Consider the following 20,889-nt stretch of genomic DNA (forward strand, 5'->3'; position numbering starts at 1 on the left):
ACTGGATTATCTATGAGGCAAAATCCCCACTGAAATAAAATCTGAAGAAACTCGGATTTCCCAAGACTCCCTCAGCAGGAATGTCATTGCAATGAAATGATTCCTCTTGCAACCTCAAGACTTGTCAGGAGGGTCAAAATAGCATTGTTCCATCCTGAGCTCTGAAATAGATGCCCTGGGCTTCAGGTACCGTTTTGGAACCAGCCCAGTGCTTCCGTGGCTTCAGCCCCCTCCAAGCCCCACAGTGCCCACCTTGCTGGCCATCCCTGACCGCACCTCTCCCAGTGACCTACCCCCGGACCAGCACTCGTCTGTGAAACATGAGTTGGTCCTGTTGCATTGCCTGGCCTGTGTTTCCACAAGCTGAGCCAGCAGAGATTTAAATGAGCTCTATAGTGGGTGCTGGAAGTCTGACTTTGGGCACCCTGGCTTCTGGTGACCACTCGCAGAAAGCAGCACTGGTGACACTGAAGTGGTCTCATTTCGTGTCAAAGAGTTTCTGCATCCCATCCCCCATGCCAACTGCTGTGCAAACCCTGGGAATCCTCCCTCTCAACACTCTGTCATGGTGTAATTCTATTATAATTCCTGACATTTGAGAGACTTCTAACAGTGCGTGCTCTAAATTAGACAAGTGATATCTTGCTCGCTGCTCTCAGATAAATAAAAAAGTGCAAAACCTAATTTTCTGATGCTCTGTTCTTGGTACCGATTTCCTTTTAAACCTATAACCACCATCCTGTCACTCCTTCCTTATGTGTGGCTTGTGGGTATTACATAAAAGGTGATATTTCATGTCTGGTGCACACATGTGCAATAGATGTGCAGACCACGGGAAGGTGCCATGCTGAAGCAAGCATGCACTGGTGTTTGGCTTTTCACACAGCTGTATGTAGGGACTTAGAGGCAACAAATGCAATTTTAGATCAAACAATAGACAAGGACAAAATTTTGTAAGGCAGACAACCTAAGTATAAAGTTGTTTGCAGAATATATGTGAATTTTATTTATGTTTCCTAGTCTTTGCTCTCCTCTGGGATCTTACATATTTTGCATTATTATCAAATATTTGTAATGATCCCTTATAAACAGTCTAATGTTAAAAGCTACTCCAAGTGTAACTTGACCCAGAAGAAAGATGCTTATCTGAGCTCCACAACGACAGATTAAAAAAAGATGCTGATGCAGTATGTCTCTTGTAAAATGAGGGAAATATAAGAAGAATCAAAACTGCATAGATTTTTTTTATCATAAGAATAAGTCATCTCTCTTGGCTTTTGCAGTGAAATACCACTAGCAAGAGCTACAAATACACAGCACTTCTGATCCCAAATGCACTAGCCAATCAAGGAAGGAAGGAGAGGAGTAAAGGCTCAGCCAGCCGGTACTGTCAGAATCTATTTCACTGTTTAGTAATTATTTTTTTTTATTACTATGACAACATGGACCATAAGAATTGCTTCTTTAACCCCAGCAAATGAGACTGTGCAAATGAGATTTTTTCTAAACAGAAGTAGTTGCTTTTTTACTTCTGCCATGGAAGAAAGTGATGGCACTACCAGAGTGTCCTGCCCTGCTCTGTCTCTTCGTGCCCTGCATGGGTGACTCTGCTGCAGTGTGGCACTCAGGTCATTTTTTTAATATCAGGAGGCATTTGGGAATGGCTCCACACTGGCTCAGCATTTTCTGACTTTAAAAAAAAAAAAAAGAAGCAGCAGCATTCTCTTTTTTAAAGTGCTTCCAAATCTTTTACATCTCTTTTCCTTTTCTCTCTTTACAACCCCCACCTTTTTTTTTTCCCCCCTTGTGGTCCTGGAGACCACCCTGTAAGCCTACATGACATCATGAGAGAGAATTAAACGTACTTGAAAGGCCACTTCTGTTTTGGTGGGAACTTCTATGCAATTGCAAAGTGCCCATTAAAGCACAGGTTGTTTCCTAGAAGCATGTCCAAGCCAGTAGCGTGCAAACCCCTTCAGGGCTTCTAGAAAGCATTCGCTTTTGAAATGCTGAAGGAAATTCAGAGATGAAAGGATAAGTCTCCCTGGCTGTGCATTTACAGTCTATTGTCTCCCATGAAGGATAGTATCACTCCTCAGTTGTGTTATTGCAGTTAATCCACTTAAATGCTATTGGATTTTCAGATGAGCTGAATTCTTTGCATCTGCTATTAAGAACCTTTGTTTAGATGAGAAAGGGCTGTTATTTAAATCACAATGAGTTCAGGGAGATGTCAGGGTGCAGCAGTCACCTTGTGCCAATCCGCGCCGGGGGAACGGGGGCAATTTCTCGCCGGGGCGGCGAGGCGGGCGAAGGCGAAGGGAACGCGGAGCGGCGGGGCCGGCTGCGGGGTTCGGGACCGGCTGCGGGGTTCGGGACCTGCTGCGGGAGACCCGGGCCGGCTGCGGAGGGTCGGTGCGGGGTGCGGAACTGGGGCAGTTGCGGGGGTCCAGAGCAATTGCGGGGAGCCGGGGCAGTTGCGAAGGCTGGTCCGGCTGCGGCGGAGCCCCGGGGCGCGGCGTCCCCGCGGCCGCGGCGGGGAGCCCCGCACCCGCGCATGCCGCAGCCGGGTGCCGCAGGGCGGAGGGCTCCGCTGCCCCCCGCCCGCACCGCCCTCCTACCCCCGCTGCCTCTCGTGCGGTTTGGGGGTGCTTTTCTATTCCTTAAGGCTGTGCGTGCGTGTTGTCCTTCGCAATGAAGGCTGCGCTGCAACAGCTACGTTAAAACCCGCACACCACAACCCTCCGCCGCTCTGCCCCTCCCCTTCTGCAAAAGGCAAGGCCCCCCCGCTAAAATAGAATAACAACCATAAGAAAGCGCGCACACACGCACACACGATCGCGCCGTGGCCATGGCGATCCGCTCTGCCTTATGTAAAGGCAGAGCACACGGCCGAGCCCGCCAGGTTACACGGCGGCTGCTGCGCAGCAGCGCCCGCCCCTCCGCCCGGTGCCGCAGAGGGCCGGCGGCGGGGGCTGCCCCGCTCCCCCCGGCCCCTGCCCGCCGCCGGCTCCTTGTTTTCCCCTCTCAGTGGGCAGAGCCCCTGGCCCTGGAGCAGGCGCCGCAGCTGCCGGCACCCCCACGACTTGTTGTTGGTGGGTCTGGTGCCGGGAGTACCCGGGAGGAGGGGCGGGGGCGGCGCACGGCGGGGCGGGAGCGGTATATGCTGCTCCTCGCCGGGGCCACGCTGCAGACCGGCCACCGCTCCGGAGCGAGCCCTGAGCCTCCCTCTGCCTGGAGTTGCAGTTCGTCTCCGATCCCCTTGGGATTTAAACCTTCTTGCATATATATATATATATATATATTTTTTTTTTTCCCCCCCTCCTTCCTCCTCCTCCTCCTGTCTTTTTCTCCCGTGCAAAGTGGAGCAGGAACTGCACCAAGGCAGCCCGCGAGATCCTGCAATACTGCTCCGATTTGTCCCTGCTATTATTCCTAATTAATTATTATTTTTGACCTCGCCCCAAGCCGGGGAGGGAAGCGGGACCGTTCTCGGCAAGAGAAACATTTCGCTCCGTATCAATAAAGATTTTTGATTTTTCCCCTCTCCGAGGAGGGGCCGGGTGGAGGGCAGGCACGGCGGGGGGGGCCGGCCCTCGGCGGAGAGCGCAGCCCCGCGGTCCCGGCGCGGCGCGGAGCGGCGGCCGCGGCGGGGGGAGGCGGCCCCAGCGCCGCCCGCGCGAGGGGGGCAGCCGCCCCAGACAGGTGATGGGCGTTTCGGCTGCGCTCCGGATCGACTCCTTGGGTTTCACTTTGGTCTGATCTAAGCAAATATGCAGAAGTACCGGCTGGTCTAGTCCTAAGAGCCAAGAGAAGCGAGCGAGAGCGGCAGAAGGGAGAGCAGCCACGCTCCCGTAGCGAGGGGAACGTACAAACAGCGGCCGCGCCGTCATTGAGCCACCGCCGCCCCGGGCAGCCCCGACCCACCCTGGATGCGGAGGACCCCCGAGCCACCCCGCTGCCTTTCCCCTGAGGGATGGTACTGAATTCCTGCGCGGCAGGAGCCGGCCTGCAGCCCCTCTCCATCAGCGTTGCCTTCCCTCCGTGTCTAAAGTGCACTAGACCGCGATGAGGACCTGGGCTTGCGTTTTGCTGATAGGTTTTGGATACCTGTCCTTTACCTTCTCCGAGGTAGGTGAGAGCGGCTTCCTGCGCTGCCCGTCCCCGGGGCACGCCGCAGCCGGGGGTCGGGGCGAGCCGCGGCGGAGGGCACCGGGGAGGGAGCGGGCTGCTCACCTGGGCTCCGCGGGCATCCCTGCGCCCCGGCCCCGCCGGGAGCGCTGCCCTGCCCCGGGCCCTGCGGGGCCGAGCCTGGGAGCAAGTTGCCATTTCATGCATGGCAGAAGAGAAGGGGAATGACCGTGCATTCCGCGCCCGGGCTGCTGGCTGCCCTTAAGAATTAATATGTATATAATATCTATTATATATATAATAAATACATGATAAAATATCCACGCCCCGCGGGTGCCAGCGGGCTGCGGCTGTGCGGAAGCCGAGGGTGTGCGGAGCCGGGCCGCCCCCGCGGCGCCCAGCGCTGCACACGGCGGCCGCGGGCACCGCTAGTGCCGCGGGCAGAACTTGGGTGAATCCCCCGCGCCCCAAAACGCCCGTCCCCGGTTTGTGAAGATCCCCCCGAGCAGTCAGGAGCTCTCCCGCCCGTTTGCCCGCAGGGGACGGAGGGGGCGCGGAGCCGCGTCCCGGGCTTGCTACAGGTGGCCCCGGTCGGGGCGAGCGCGGTGCTCGGCGCTGCACAGCGGCTGTAACTTTTCCCGGGACCCGGTCTGCTTGGCACTGGGAGCCGCGACGTGGGCGCTGGTAGGATGGCGGCGCCCCGTGGGACGCGGTTCTCCTCGTCCTCCTCCTGCCCGGCTCGGGGGAGCCCGAGCCCGCGGGGGACTTGGCGTCCGCCGGGGCGAACTTGGTCAGCCGCTGCCCGGGGTGGGCTCCTGCCGCCGAGCGGGGCTCGGGGCTCGGCGCTGCCGGGCACACGCTGCCAGGCGGGGCCGTGCGGAGCTGCCGCCCCGCTGAGCCGTGGCGCAGTCGGGCGGGCGGCGCGCAGCCCCCGCGGGCGCGCAGGCGGGGGCGGCGGGAGCGCTCCGGCGCCCCGCGGAGCGCTGTGGTGGGGTGTGTGCGTGTACTTTCCCCCTGCTTCATCCCCACACGTCCCGCAAACACCCCGCACCCTCCCCGGCAAGCCCGGAGGAGCGGCGCGCCGCATGCCCGGCGCTGCGGGCGCGCCTGGCGGGACTGCGCGGTGACCCGCGGTGTGTGTGTGTCTTTGAAGGAGGCCGAGATCCCGCAGGAGCTCATCGAGCGGCTGGCGCACAGCGAGATCCACAGCATCCGCGACTTGCAGCGCCTCCTGGAGATTGACTCCGTAGGTAAATTAGTCCCGTCCTCCTTCCTTCCGCGCCGTCGGCCGCCGCCGCCCCGGGGGGAGGCCCCGCACGCCCCGCGCTCCCCGCACGCCGCTCCGCGCCTCGCCCGAGACACCCGTGCGGGGAGCGGCCCCGAGAGCCGGGCCGCCCCGGGATGCGTGTCACGGGGAGGCGGCGGCCAAGGGGCCGATCGGGAGTTAAAACTTCGTGGGGTTCAGGGTGGAGAGGGACCTTGTGACCCCCCGTATTTTCAGAGCTCTCTCCGTCTCGCAGCGGAGAAGAATTGCCATAAGGTTTGTTGTTGGTCTTGCATTGCTCTGTTATCTTTAAACTACTGTCCTAGAGGTATTTAAAATATTTGAAACAATATTTATGAATGAAGTAATGTCTCTTCAAGCGCTGGGCTTTATTAAAAGGAAAATAAACAGTCCGCGCTGATTTTAAACAGAAACCTGCATATGAAGCTTACCCTCAAAAATACACTTTTTTTTTTTTTTTCCAAAAGAAAATAGTGCAGGGTTATTTTCTGCATCATTAGGCATGCAAATGGGTGTAGTGAGAACGTGCAGTTTAACAGATCGTTGCAGCAGTAAATCACATCTAGAAGCATGGTATTGCTGGGCTCCTTATCATTTGGTTTCGCTTGATGCACTTTGTTCCTGGTGATTTCTTCCCTCAGTTGAGAGAGAATAAACCCGGCACCTTTGATGTGCCCAGGGGAAGCCTGCATCTTGCTGAAGCACAAACATGGAGAAAAATGAATGAGTTCTTGCTTGCATTGGTACTGGGCCATCTCCTTTTAAACCATATGCTGTGTATTTTTGTAAAGTCTGTGCCAGGTTCAATCACCTTCATTCAGAGTTGCAGGATCCTTCTAGAGTTTAACTCACTGCTTTTTGTACAGTGCTCTATTAACGAGCAGGAATGCACTAGGAACGTATTTTACAGTCATAGCTTTCAATTTTCATGTGATTAGGGAGCAAACGTTTTCCCATTACACTGAAAAGGGGAGTATTTCTGTCTTGCACAACACTTTACCATAGAGGCTAATTACTAATTACCAGGTTGGCATCAGTTTAATATTTTTGGAGAGCAGTGCTTCATCATTGTTGTTTATCACCACAATTAAAGAAACTTTCACAACAGGGAAGGCATATGCAGTTCATATTTCCCCACTGAAGGCTGTTTTGGACCAGACAAGTGCACTACTGCTAAATTTTTTTCTTCCCTGTGAACTTGGTAGAGTTGGCTGCTGTTGCAGAAGGGCTGGATCTGAGCGCTAGCATTTTAAAATAGTGCGTGCTGCTCCTGCCTTTGAGTCAGGGTTCTGTAGCTACCAGAATACATTATTTTTTCAAATACCTCAGCGTAGCAAGCACATGCTTCATTTTTAAATACCACTTAGAAAGAGAGCAAAAGTTCACGTGGCTCCATTGCAAGAGAATCAGGCAGACAAGTGGGGCAATGGCAGGAACTGAATAAATGGGTAGATGTAGCAGAGAAATTTATTTCAGAAAATAATTATTTACCTCGTGGCAAATATTAACTGGAGGATGCAAGACCGAAAATGGAAAAGGTCAGCCAGAAGTTTACCCATTTCATTTTGCTGTTTTTTTTGCAATTTGTCAGTTTAGAAAGCATTAGAGAAACAAGAGACATAAATATTTTACTATCTCACTGTGAAACAGTAATTCCTTAAGACATGAACTCAAACAATATTAAAAAATAAAACCAAAATATTCAGCCTTTCACCCGGTTCTTGCTTATGTGAGTGCTGCTTTTGCCTGTGTGCTAAGCTGTGCTCTGAGCTACTCAGGCATGGTTGGGTTTTCATGGAGTAACCCGTCTTTACTACCCACATTTGCTTTTCCTGGGCACAGTCCTGCAGGCTTTACTGTCATGAGTAATTCTTACTAAAGGCTTATCAGGGTGACTAATCGAGTATTGAAATTGCCGTGCTTTCCTCAGTAAACAGGATCGGGCCTGTTTACTATATTTAGTATTAGCTTGAATTAGCAAATCAAATGTTTTCTCGTTGTCCCTGGTAAGATGATATTTCTGAAATATATTTCCTTAGGGCTGCAGTTGCCTTTAGGGAACAGCCAGTTCAGTGAGGGCTTGTACAGTAGGTATATTTCACTTTTATAGCATGTACTCATTTTCAGCTGAGGCTCAGAACAAAATCACTCCAGTGACTGTTCTCTGCCTTGTTATAGTGCATGGTATTGCCAGTCCTTCTGCATGTGAGTAGCCCTGTTTAAACTCAGTGGGTGGACTTGAGAATTAAGAATGATCTTGTAGGCTAAGAGTTTGCAGGATCAGGCATGCATGAAGAAAATGTCTGATATTCCTGAGTAACAAGGCGGAATCTGTGGAAAACGAAGGAAGAACAGTCATTTTCTCTCCTGCAATGCAAAACGTATATTTTTAATTGGAAAAGTAAGTTTTGTAAGTCAGAGTGGGCAGGTTTTTCTTCTATTCTGACAGATTTGGTCTCTATATTGTAGCGCAGAGATGACTGATAACCCCTTCATAAAATTAGAAACCACACCCCCAGACCATCTGGCATATTACTTAAAGAAAAACACTACCCAACATGGAGCTTATCATTGTATTCAAAAAAGAAAATCCAGGCCAGTTTGTCAGAGCCCAGTGCTGTATGTCCGACTCGGAGGGTAAAGGCAGCGTGAAAATTCTCTGTTTCTATCAGGAAATAGGGTCTTGTATCAATTTGCTGCGATTGGAATCTGGAGGCAGTGACAGAATTGCCTTGGCACGACGGAGAGCAGAGTCTGACCCTGTTTAAAGGAGAAAGCATGCACAGTCCCAGGAAGTAGGCAGCTCTAGTGTGCAGAGTACAGTTTTACTACGAGCAGACTAAATCCCCAAAACGGGGGCATTTCCTCTGCTCTGCTTGTGAAGTTCTCTCTGGCTCAGCAGCGTGGTTTTTCTCCTCGTGCTTCACCTCTCCCATCTGTCCTGTGGGAGGTAGAGTTCATTTCATCACCTATTATGTTTGCCTCCTGCTGGGAACAGATTTTCCCCAAGTCATCTGCCTGCATGGGGAAAGGCAGGGCTGAGTGTGCCTCTTTGCACGGGTTAAGGGCATCCACCAGGGTCACCTTAGGCCATGTGAATTTAACAGCCTGTGATTAAGAACTAGCAGAGCAGCTTTTGTTAAGTGGAGAAACGTTCTAAATTAACTGTGTTCTTCCATGGAAAAAGTGTTAGGCTGCTGCAGAGCTCAATCTTTTGGAAAATCTGCTGTTGACTTTGCAGGTTGTGGTGTGGTGCTCAATGAAGGAAGGACGTTGCAGTCCAATGTTTTGGCTTCCCTTGCACTTCTTACACATCATGAGAGGCATCTTCCATGTGTGGCCTCTGTTTTTCCTGAGACAGATGAGGGTATACTCCTCCTCCTTTACAGTTGGTCGATCACACCTAGGTAAAGGAAAAAAAGAAAACCTAAACAAGCGAGCTGCTACTTATATTTCCTTTAACAGATCAAAGTTGAAAACTTAATGACATCTATCTCTGCAGTTGAAATGTCAGAAGGGCAAATTTTATATCAGCCAAAAAGAAGATCAAAAAAACAGACTGATGTTGCCGTGGGCTTTCTGGCTCTAGGACTGATTTGTAAGACAGACCATTTCATTTTATTGTACCTTACATTGAATTCCTGAAAAAAATGAGATTATAAGAATTTCCTAAACTGCTGCTGTTGGTACTAGAAGTCTTGGATCTGTACTTTCTGGATGCACATCAAAGTGAAATCTAGAAGGATTTGCATTTAGACTGCATGTGTTGGGAGTTGTACCTCACATAAAATAGTTTGGTAAGAAGATGGAAATGCATATAAATTGATAAATAGAAAATAGCAGTAAACTTAGGATGCTTTCCACATGCTTCTTGAGTGAGAAGAGTAATCATGTATTGGCAGAATGTCACAGGAACTCTGTGATTTATATTCCATGACCCAGTGGAAAATTGCCAATCTGACAAAAAAGAACAATTTCAGCTACACTAATGGATTGACCAAGGCTAATTGCAAGAGTTTTTATGCCCATCATTGATATGTTGTCAGTACATAAAAGATTACAGAGAAATTTCTTGATTGGCTGCCATGAAAACATTTTTTTATTATTAAATCGTTAAAAGAAAGCTGCACTAATCTGGCTCTGTGCAGCATCCTCCATCTTCACTTGGTGACGAGCAGTGTTTGAGTTCTAAACTAAGAACCACCCATTTCTAGGCTTTCTGCTCTAAACCTCATTTTGTGAGGTGCTAAGCACCCATAAACTCGCATTTCCTTTGCTAAGAGCTTATCCTCACCCTGCAAGGAAATCAGTACATTGGAGGAAAAACTGATACACATTAAGTATCACCCTTCCTTAAAGTCAAACTAGAGAGTGCTCTTTGTAGCATGGTGGTTTTAATGAAATAAAAGGAGGTCTTCTGGCCATGCTTTCAGAGCCAAGTGTGAGTTTGAAAGCTGACTTGGTGATTTTTCACTCCTGCTTGGGCAAGACTCCAGTTGACTTAAACATTGCTTGAAGTGCATTGATTTTCCCATTGACTTCACTGGGAAATGGAATTCCTTCCAAATGCCTGTGGGAATCGGGGGACACTTAAGTGCCTTTAGCATTGTAGTGTCTTCTGGCTCCAGCCATGCCCCATGATTCTGTTTATTAAACCAAACTTGGATGATGTGATGATAGAAATAATACAATTTGTGTTAGATAACGCATTGAGGTTTGACTGGAACTTGTTCTGCTGAGCTAGCTGTGTAGATAGATCTCTTGTAACCCTCACAGAGAGACATGAACTTAGGACCTGCTATACATGCTCTTCACCTTAGAAATCATCTTATAAACAACACATCTCCTTGAGGTGTCATTTTGCTTTATAAACGTGGTGATGGAAAATGGCTAATGGCAGCTGAGTCGAGCACTTCTGTGTAAGCACATGACTTAACATCCTGGTTAGCTGATCATACCAGTCCTTTGGCTCTTACCAGCTTCTTTACAGGAGGCAGTGAGGGATCCTTCATGCTAGCAGGGAGCTGTGCCAGCATTGCTGAGTGTGGGATTAGGAGCTGTGGCCCAGCCCTGCCGTAGTGCTGGCAGCCCTGCCAGCTTCCCTTTCCAGCCTGATGCCTGTGCCCACCAAGCAGTTGGGATTAGAGGCATTACTTTTGTGTCTAATCTCCTTATAAACATTGTTTGCTTGTGCACGGACATGCTTCTTGCTCTGAGCCTAGCTTGGATCTCGGGCTGAGCAGAATTCACGCTGCTGTCGAGTATCACTTCATTGCCTCAAATTGAGGGAGAGGTTGTGACAACTTGAAGCTGCCAAAAAGGAGGTCGGTATTAAGGTGTTGGGTGGCTGAGTGCTAGGAAACAGAAGAGAGCTGGAGGCACATCAGAACTGATCCTCATTTTGCATAACGCCATTTGGGATCAGGTGGATGGCCTGGTGCCATTGGAATGGGATGTGGGAGACCTGGCTCCACTCCCCAGCTCAGTTGCAAACTTCCTGTGGGATCTCTGGCAAGCCATTTTATTTATACCACTGATGAGTTTTCTGGAGTATGGGGTGCAATAAAAGCAGAAATAAAACCCTTTAGTCATTGCTGTGTTACATGACAGGACTGGGACTGCAAATAAGGCCCAATACCAGCTAATTAGTCTGGTTCCAAAATTTCCCATTGAAATCTATGGGAAACGAGTACCATACATAGGAGCTTGGAGCCAATTTACTTGGATAAATTGAGACTGTGGATTTCACAATGACTAATTTCATACGAGGATCTGTTCAGCTGATAAGGAAAATAGACAGGACCAGTGGGTGATCCTGGCACGACCTCTTGGACCTCTGATTTTATCTTCTCTTAGCTACTTACAGTAGTATTTTCCAAGAAATAATGATAAACTCTGAGATGCAGAACTCTTTCTAAGGTGCTGAAGATCCTGCTATCTTCATGTCTCACCTGGCTGTACAGGTGATTTCATAAGCTGCATGTTCCTTAGGGCACAATTTCTTGGAGGGAGGAGAAAAGGAGTTGGTTGTTTTGTGGAACAGAGCCTTATGATGTGTGTTACTAATAAAACTGAGATTAAAACCAGTTCCAGAGACAGACAGCTGTGTGTACAGAACAAACTGGAAGCAGGGAGTGTGACAGTGCAAAAGATGGGAGTGTAGGGTGTTGTAGCTTGCAGAGAGGGTAATTGAGTACTGTATAATACCCTTTTGCATTTTTTTAGAGCACGTCACAGTTTTCTTAGGAGTCTGCAGTCAAACCTTGAAACTCTGCAATGATGTTCCAGAGGACACTCCAAGCAGCAGAGTGGTGCTAAACCCCTTAGTTTGGGTGTCCTGGGGTCTGTGTGCAGTTCTCTGTTTGGTTCCTTCTTCCTGATCCCCTATTTGCAGATTGTGCTTGTGGTTTTCAGACCCCACGGCATGGGACACGACCTGAACTGCTTCACTTAACAAACCCAAATAGTTGGAGCAGTTATTTTGTTGTTTTTTATGATAAATGAAATGCCAAGTTTTCCATCTTTGCTTTTTCTCATGGCCCTTTAACCCATGTGGTAGGCTTATTTAGGGAACAAGACAAGCCTGGATGCAGTCCCAGAGTTTGCAGTAGCTTCAGATGCCCCTCCAAAGGTTAGGATACTTCACAGGGGATTTGTTCTGCAACAGAGAGGCTAAAAGGAAACCCATGCTAGTTACTTTTTGCTTTTGATTCTGTCCTAGTACTGCCCTGAAAACCAAGCAACAGAAAATTTACAGAGGCAGCATTGTTGCTGTTGGGTCTAATACCATATTGTCTACTGTTGCCTCATACCAGAACTTCAAAATGTTTGTAAGAAACATTTCACATGCAAGCTTACTGTTCCTATTTCTACACCTTTCCAGTAAGAAAAACCATATTATGCCTTTCACATAAAAATGCAACTGTTTTACTTTAGACATGGTTGTCTGCCACAGTGTGTGCACTGTTTCTAGGGGCTTTCAGTAAAATGGATATTGGAATTAAATTGTGCATGCTTATACATGACATTCAATGTCTGTGTCTTTTGTCCCTGCCTTATGCCCTTGCAATTGCATTGCCAGGGGTTACATTAGACTAATTGTAGCAGGATTTGGTCTTGTGCCTATGAACAGCACAGATTTGTACCTGTGGAACAGCACTGTAGCAATACTGGTGCAAGTAACATACCTGAGGTTTAACATTTTGTTTCCTCTTCTAGGATATGATGATGTTTCAGAAACAAACTTGAGATCTTACAGTGTTCATTCTGCTAAACATGTGCAAGAGAACCGTCCTGTGCCCATTCGCAGAAAAAGAAGCATTGGTAAGAAACAAGCTATTTGTACTTTGGGAGTGAAAGCAGAGGGGGTGCTTTTGGTCAGCCAAGCAGGACATTTCAGTGGAAAAATGTGACATGCACAAAGGAAAAAAAGGACCATTTCTAGCTTCTGCCTTTCTTTTTGCACAAAACGAGCCGTTGCCTGAGAAGCTGTGTTCTGGAGGATGTCCATAGGAGACAGACATGCACAAATTCTTTACATTCACTTTCTTGTTGCAGCATGTTGGAAAGCTAGACCTTGGTTAGAAAATGCTGTGATATTCAATGTATAATTCATAGTGTGGGGAACAACTACAGCAGTGTGCTTTAAAAAACATCAACAGTTGGTAGAGTTTTCAGTACAGAAGCTCCACAAAAGGAAACAGCTTGACTCTTTATTCACAAGAAAAATACAGTTTATCCCCAAAATTAAAAGCCATTGATGGGAACTCCAGGGCATTGATTTTCATCACTGCGTAGGGTACCAGGCCTGTTTACAGGGGATTTTATCCTGATTAATAACAATGGTGATCCAACAAATCCCAAATATAAATTTAAAAAAGGGATGCACGAATAGGATTTACGTGCAGTGCTTGTTCATCTAATTAGGTGTGAGTGTCCCACCGTTCCACTGGAGTGTGGAAAACATCCACGATGTTACCTGTGGTGGGTAATTCAGCGTGGTGGTAGGCAGAGATAGCCCAGCTTGCTGTCAGCAGGGATTTGCAGTGTGAATTGGCAGGCACCCGGTGCCTTGGCTGCCTCGGGAGAGCAGCGGTTCTGAGGCAGCCGGCGACGTTGGCACCTCACCCTGCAAGGTGCTGGATGCCTCCCCACCACAGGCACTGGGAACTGGGTGTGCTCAATAACTTGTAGGAGTTGCCAGCTATCTTGCAGTATTGCATCTGTTAATTTTCTTGAGTTCATGGCACTGGGGGCTGAGAGTAAGAATTTTCACTTATTTAGTCTATTGAAATGCATCTCTTTCGAAACTAAGCCTAGATTTCTGTGTTGCAGGCACATGCTAGGCATGAGCTTCTTGTACTTAAGAACTAAGTGAAGAAGTGCAGGCAGTGTTCCAGTTCCCTGACACATTTAACCCAAAGCTATCACAAGCTTCCACTGCAAGGCAAAAAAAAAAAAAATCCCAGATGTCTGTGGAGAACTTATCAGCAAACAACTTGTCCCTGAAATTGCTGTTTTTTTCTGGACTGTTTTGAAATATCAGCTGACTTCTTAAGCAGTCCCTAGGTTGATGATGATAAATGGTTTGGATCATGGCAGCATCACACAGTAGTACAGAGCAACTCTTTATAATCCTAAACAAGCTCACTTACCTGAGCCCACCAGGATATTGGTTTAACTGCAGGTTTTTCGGTCATGCTGCTCTGGTGGTTTTGTATCATTCAGGAAATAACAAATTAAATAAAACCCACCATGTACAAAGCTTTGATGACTTCAGAAAAAATGGCAATTGCCCTTTGGAATGGTGGATGAACCAGACTCCCTGATGTGGGGATATTAAAGTTCTGGAAGTAGAAACCCAAGTCTTGAGAGTTTCAAGCTGGTGCAGGTTGTTTCCCAGGTGTGCAAATTGGGTATGATACAAATAATCCTCAATTTAACTTTTGAGGTGGTGTTTGACAGGTGTTGCATGTTTGTGTGATGGTATTTGTGTGCAGTGATGACCCCAGTGCTGGAAAACAGCAGCTGCTGTTGCACAGCCACTCTGAGGCTCTACTAGGGGGTCATCAAATGTGGAGGAGCTCCTGGCTTGCTGTCACTTCCAGAGCCAGAATTCTCTTATCTCATGGTATGTGCTCCAATCTGTGTCGGGAGCCAGGATACTGGAAACCCTCATTTTAGGGCTGGGCTTTGGGAACGAATCAGGCTTGTCCCCAGGGTAACAGCAGAGCTCAGCTGTAAGCAAACAGCGCTCAGCACTGCCTTGCCAGTGACCAGTGGGGCTGGGAGCACTGGTGCCACGTGTAGCTCGGCCATGGGGGTGCTGTGAGCTGGGGTGTGACTGTGCTGTGCCCGCAGAGGAGGCCATCCCGGCGGTGTGCAAGACACGGACGGTGATCTACGAGATACCTCGGAGCCAGATCGACCCCACCTCGGCCAATTTCCTGATATGGCCGCCCTGCGTGGAGGTGAAGCGCTGCACCGGCTGCTGCAACACCAGCAGCGTCAAGTGCCAGCCCTCCCGGATACACCACAGGAGTGTCAAGGTGAGCAGGGGCTGCGGGGCCCCAGCTGGCTCCTCTCCAGCCTGGAAACCCCATTATCCCTGTGCCCGTGTGACCCAAATCTTCGCTATCCCCTCTTGGATAGAGCGCCCCTCTCCGCTTTGAGTGAGCAGATGGCCTTTCCCAGTTACGTGGTCATTGGAAAATCTTGGGTTTGGGTTTGATTTTCACAGGATTCCCTTTAGGTTTTCTCTCTCTTTTTTTTTTTTCTTTTTTTTTGCAATGAAAATAAAGTTGATTGTGCCTTTCCCATGATCTCGCACAGTACAGATCTTAAAGTTAAGAAGATAAAATGACTCAAGGGGCATTGGACTTAAAAAAATAAATAAATCACAGTATGGAATGCTGTTTTCTTAATTAAATATTATGCAGCCTAAATTGGGCTTTTATATCTGACAACATAACACTTTTGATCTGAAAAAATGTGTTTCAAATTATCTTACCCCAGGGATAGAAGACTCAACAGCTTCATGCTGTATTTACTCATTAGACAAAATCCCTATTGCAACTTTCCAGTAAATATTACGTGAAATATTTATGTTCATCTGGCTTCACTGTGTTCTAATTTTTATCAGTATTTAAACAAGTACTGTTGATCTACATCTGTGTGTAGGAGATTAGACTTACACTTAGCATTCATATTGTGAAGATTCTGAGTTCTCATTGCCCTGAATTTCCTAAGAGCAGAATTAAAATAAACCCTACCACATTCTTGAACGTAAAATTGCTCAGCAGAACACACTGATTGCTGCACTTGTAATGGATTTCTTTAGAAAAGTGCTGTTCATTTAGTGCTGTACATCCTAGAACAAAAACAAGGCACCTAAGTAATTTCATTGTTTTTCATACACTGTTTTTCATACATGCAGACATGTGTCTGGGCAAAATTTCTTTTTCTTTTCTGGTTCTGAACATCTGAGAAATGTTTTTGCATCCAAATAAGCTGGAGAAACATCTAAGATTCCCTCAGTGTTCCCAAAAATAATCATACTTTAAACTTGCTTGCTGCCTTGCCTTAATGGGGATCTGCTTTGCAGAAACAATTAAAAATGAGGTCAAAATTTGGATCAATAATTACTTGAGAAGAAACTGGGGAGATTGAAGGACTGCAATTGTAAACCTTTCTGAATAGGAGCTAAACAGCAAAGTGCCTCAGGGTTGTGATATTTAGTGCTGTTGCCTTTGGGTTGGATGCAGCTTCCAGTTGATTTTGTGCAGCAGCAAACATGTACAGAGCAGCTGGATGTGCTCAGCAAAGAGCTGAGATGTGTGTGATGAACTTGCTGTTGGTACCTGTGTGTGATACTGGGTACCTGGGTGTGAACCTTGTGCTTCTCTCCTACCCCTGAGGGATGGGGCAGATGACAGATGAGAGAGAGGGTCTTGGCTGTCCCCCTGCTACTGGGACTCTGAGTGTTCCCTAAGAGCTGCAAACTCCTGGCAGCAGCTCTGCAGGATGTCACTGCTGGGGCTGCTTCCCCAGCACACAACCACGTTGAGGGATTTTAGTCTCTCAGCCCATTGTAGTGCTTTTAGATTTGCATTCATTTTAGTAGGGCACAAGCTAAAAGTAGGTTCAGCTGAGCAGCTGCTTTTTGTGGCTGTGTAAATATATTGCCACCAGCAATATCAATATACGTCAGCCAGCTTTGGAGGACATTTTTTTTCCTAGCTCCAAGACTGCTCCAAACAGTCATTAAGTAGCAGGGGAAAAAAAGGACAAGAGGTCAAGCAGGAACAGGATGTTCATTGTAAAGGTTGTAGGCTGACCCCACTGTCACACCAAACTCTTAGAACAGAATCCATATTTATGCCCTCCAGAGTCAGATCCCCTTGTAGCTTTGATGTAATTGATGGTTTTCTGAGCCTTTTGCCAATCCTAAGTTTAGAGCTGAATGTCTGCTCATGCCATTAAGTAGCTGGCTCAGAGAGAGGGTCCCTGGAAAGGTGGGAGCAGTTTTGGAGAGCCTTCTCAGCTGCTCTGCAGTGCAGTTGGAAAGCCAGCTTGTGTTTTCCCCTGATGTCAGACTGCATAAAAGCTCTCTTTTGGTGGAACATTGAAAAGGCTTTCCCTGCTTCCTCCTCATTGACAAGGTAGTGAGATCATAGCTGGCCCATTCACACTAGAAAAATGTTCATCCAGAAAGGTCAGCAAGTGGGTTTGCATCATCCAACAGGCAAAAGCAAAGGGTGTTTTCTTTGTCTCACTAAGGACCACTGTAGTCAAGGTTAAGAGATGGCTGGGGCAGTGTGGGAGGAGCAGTGGAGGTGCTTGTGTCCAGGCATTTCATTCCTGGGACATGATTCAAATGCTGGAGGGTTTGGGGATACCCTTTCTATGTCTTCACTGAGCTCTCATCAGTGAAATACCATTAATGTGGAATTGAAGCTGTAGGGAGGCTCCAAGCCAGGGGGATTGGTGGAACAGCTTTCCTGAAATGGGTGTTGTAAGATTTCCCTTTCACGGGGTGGGTTTCATTAGGGAAAGGTGTTTTTGCCCTGCATGGTGATAGTGAGCAAAGCTTCCTGGTTCTGAAGACGTCTCTGTTCAGCAAACTGCCCCTGCACAGCCCCACAGAACTTGGACTGAGATGGAGAGGCTGATTGAGTGCTGCTCTTTGATGGGAAGGAAAGGATTCTATTTCTCTCCTTACAGAGCAATGGTGACATGGATGGGGGAGTTAGGGGTGTTGGTGTCTGTTACAGAGAGATTTTCTCCTCTGTGTGCAAAAGCATTTCAGTAACATCTGCAGATCTTGTTGCTTCTGTCCAGTGAGTTCAAGTATTTACCAAGCACCAGACCATAATTTATTTGGGGCGTTCTGAACAAGGGTCTTCCCAAGAGGCTTTTTGAGCACAGTGTTGTTCTTGGTGGGTTTGGTCACAGAAGCAGAAAATAATTAGCTTTATGGAGTAAATGCTGCTATGCTACTAATTTTGAATAGCCAAGTTGAACAATATGATTGTTTGCAGCAATGCAAATTAAGAAACAAGAGCTAAATGACTCCATCTACCTCAGCTTTGCCTCAGGTTGGCCTTGAGCAGAAGCCCTGCCAGCTTCAGCCATTTCTGCATATTCATTGTTGAGCTGATCTGGGGAATCTTAACCTGGTATATTCTTAGAGTAAAATACGTGGGTGAGGTGCAGAGAAAAGGAGCTGGACAGGAGGGAATGCAGGAGCAGCTCCTCAGCTGTCACTGGGGAGTTGTTCAGAGGTTGGAAGAAAATGCTGGAGTTCAGGATGAGCTGTTCAGCAGAGCTCCCCAGCCTCAGAGTGGGCTGAAAAGGCCTTGCAGAACACATGGGGTGTGTTCTGGCTGTATGTCATGTTTGCAGGTTTAAGAACCTTCTTCTTCTGCCACTGGGATAAGGAGCACTTGGAATGAGCTGTGGTTTAACTGCAATTGCAGCCAGCACTCGGTGGGACTGGCAGGCAGGACCAGGTATCAAAGGTCAGTTTAGGAATGGGAGAAACCAAGGAAACCCCGGCAGAGGAGGAAGAGCAGCGAGGAGCTCTCGGAGCATGGGAAGCCTCCCAGCCTGGCAGAGGGTCTGGCTGCTCTGCTCTGCTCGGGGACAGAGACCCCACACAGCCATTCCTGTCCTCCTGTCCCTGCAGCAGTTACTTGCCAGGCCCTGAAGGCTCCTGATGCCTCCCCAGTCCTTGAGTCCCTGTTGACTCACGTCCTCCTCACAGTTTTCCCTCCGTTGTATCAGCATGCAGTTATTTTAATGTGGAAGCAATAGATGATTCCAAGAAATATCCTCATTCAGTTGCTTTTTGGGCTTGTTTCCATCCAGTATTTAGGCATCAGCCACATGAGTTCTGAGGTTATGAGGAACTATCTGTGCTGACACTTCTCTTGTGAGCTCCTGCCCGTGATAAATTTTAGTTTTGTACTGGAGGTGTTTTGAACATTTCTGCTTAGTCTTGGTTTTTTTCCCCTGCTATTAATCCCTGATTCCATATCTCCTGGAGAATCCCTAAAAAAAAGTTCCCGTGATGTTTTCCATTAGGCCACTAATTTTTATCAGATTTTATTTTCATTTTTACTTAGCCACCACACTGTATTGCAGGATGTAGACCTAGAATCTACACTGATGCAAGTATGGTACCACTGATTATATACCATTTGAGAAGCTAATCAGTTATTTCACTGTCTTGCTCTCAAAGAGTTTTTATATAGTGGTATTTCCTGGATCTGGAGGGTTTAAGGATTTTTATTTTTGTTACATTAGAGACAAGTAAAAGGAGCTTGTTGATTTGTTGAGGATTGACCACTTCAAAGTTCTGTGTAATACACTTGAGACACTGTACAATATAAACACCAAGGAGAAAAATACAAAGAAGAAAAAACCATTTGTACACAAGGCCAGATCCCATGGTGTTGGCACAGCTACCCCTGTTTATACTCTCTGAAAATGGGACCTGCAGGCTACATTGTTGTAGATCAACACTGTGTGTGGCAGCAGGTGTTAACAGGTGACACAGACACAGCAGCCTATCTGGTTTGTGCTGTTTCACTTCCAGTATTTGCAACGTCTACAAAATGACATTCCTTTAACTTGAGTAGTGTGAAGTAGGGCAGTGGAACGTGTGCTGGATTGTGTTTTAACTACAATAATAAAAGCCAGCTTTAAATTGCTGCATAAATTAATTATGATCCTCTACAAAGTATTACTGTTTCTGGTTTTTTAACTGTTATTTAATACCAACAGCCACAAGAACTGCATATATCTTTCAGTTTGTAAAACCAAGCGAAACAAGGACAAGCTTTTAAAAGCTTGATTACAGTTTATTTTTGTTGCGTGTAATTTTCAATGAGACTGGTTTATTCTAACAGCTGTAATAAGCATGGCAGATCTGAGAGCTGTTCCGTGATTGCTGGGTCCCTTTCTTTGTCTCTGATGATGGAGGTGTCTTAATTACTGTTTGTTTTCATAAATTTTAAGGATTAGTCATCCTTTGATGCCAGATGACTCAGTTGTACCATACATTTTCAAATCATTGTGTTCAAAGGCTTGATGGAGTTGGGTTCTGATAGGAAGTTTTGAAACATACTGCTTCAATCCATAGTTAGTCTTTCAGATAAAGTGTTCTGGTATGTCATGGCCAGCTCTTAATCTGTTTACATGGAGATCTGACAGGTTCAGAAGATACCTTTTAATGTGGATACTTCACTTATTGCATCTGTTTCTGTAACTTTTGCTTGCTGGGTAAATTAAAATCGACTCCAGATCCTGTTGACAGAAGGGGTGGTGACTAAAATGTGGATCTGAACTCCTTGCTCTGTGAAAGCTCAGGCAGATCTCCCACTGGCTTTAGAAAGGCCAGGATTTTGCTCTAGCTTCTCTCACTGGCATTCAGAGGCCCTCGATAGTTGTGACCCCAGAGCCAGAAGAGAGTTTCTGAGAACTGGGAATGGAATGGGTTTTTCCAGCTACCACTCTCATTTCGTGACACTGTTGTTCCAGTTTTGAAAGGGCAAGGGGATGATTTTCGCAGTGTGAAGATTGATTTAGAGCATTGAATCCCCACCAAACACACAAGGAAACAGTGGCTGGGAGTGTCATTGTGGATGCTTTATTTGGTAGTGACTGGAGCTTTGGTTGGACCAGCCTTTATGGTTTTGTCATGTAACCTCTGTAGAGACAGCCAGCCTCCCCTGTCCTCCTGCTCCCTCATCTCTCTTATTTACACTGCATCCCTGTGATTTGTAGTCTTGTTTGTTGGGACAGCCATACTGCTGTGCCCTTTTGTCAGATGAGTAGGTCTGAGGAGCCATGATTTAATTGCAGGGATTTCCATTTCAAGCAAATGATCACCACCTATTCTGCAATGTTCAGCACAGTTGAGAACTAAACACTGGACCCCTTAAAAACTCTCTAGCACTCTCCTTGTCCAC

At 47.3% G+C, this 20,889-nt stretch overlaps 1 protein-coding gene across 7 annotated transcripts in view; it reads left to right on the plus strand.

The window, feature by feature from the left end:
* The first annotated feature begins 3,655 nt into the window (after positions 1–3,655).
* The window catches only part of PDGFA (platelet derived growth factor subunit A), a 36,517-nt gene continuing 19,283 nt past the window's right edge, over positions 3,656–20,889 (plus strand). For 5 of the 7 annotated variants that reach the window (XR_015807204.1, XM_088174357.1, XM_088174358.1 and 2 more), the window contains exons 1-4: positions 3,691–4,131; positions 5,285–5,381; positions 12,635–12,739; positions 14,777–14,964. Coding sequence is in view for 5 of the 7 variants with exons in the window: in XM_088174357.1 (XP_088030483.1) it covers positions 4,069–4,131; positions 5,285–5,381; positions 12,635–12,739; positions 14,777–14,964 (453 nt within the window). In the remaining 2 variants the exon portion in view is untranslated. Of the gene's footprint in view, positions 4,132–5,284; positions 5,382–12,634; positions 12,740–14,776; positions 14,965–20,889 lie in introns of all 7 variants that reach the window. The other 2 variants (XM_014869804.2, XR_015807205.1) reach the window with 2 other exon arrangements.

This window comes from Sturnus vulgaris, chromosome 16 (genome assembly GCF_052056855.1).
Source record: "Sturnus vulgaris isolate bStuVul1 chromosome 16, bStuVul1.hap1, whole genome shotgun sequence".
Taxonomy (NCBI): Eukaryota; Metazoa; Chordata; class Aves; order Passeriformes; family Sturnidae; genus Sturnus; species Sturnus vulgaris.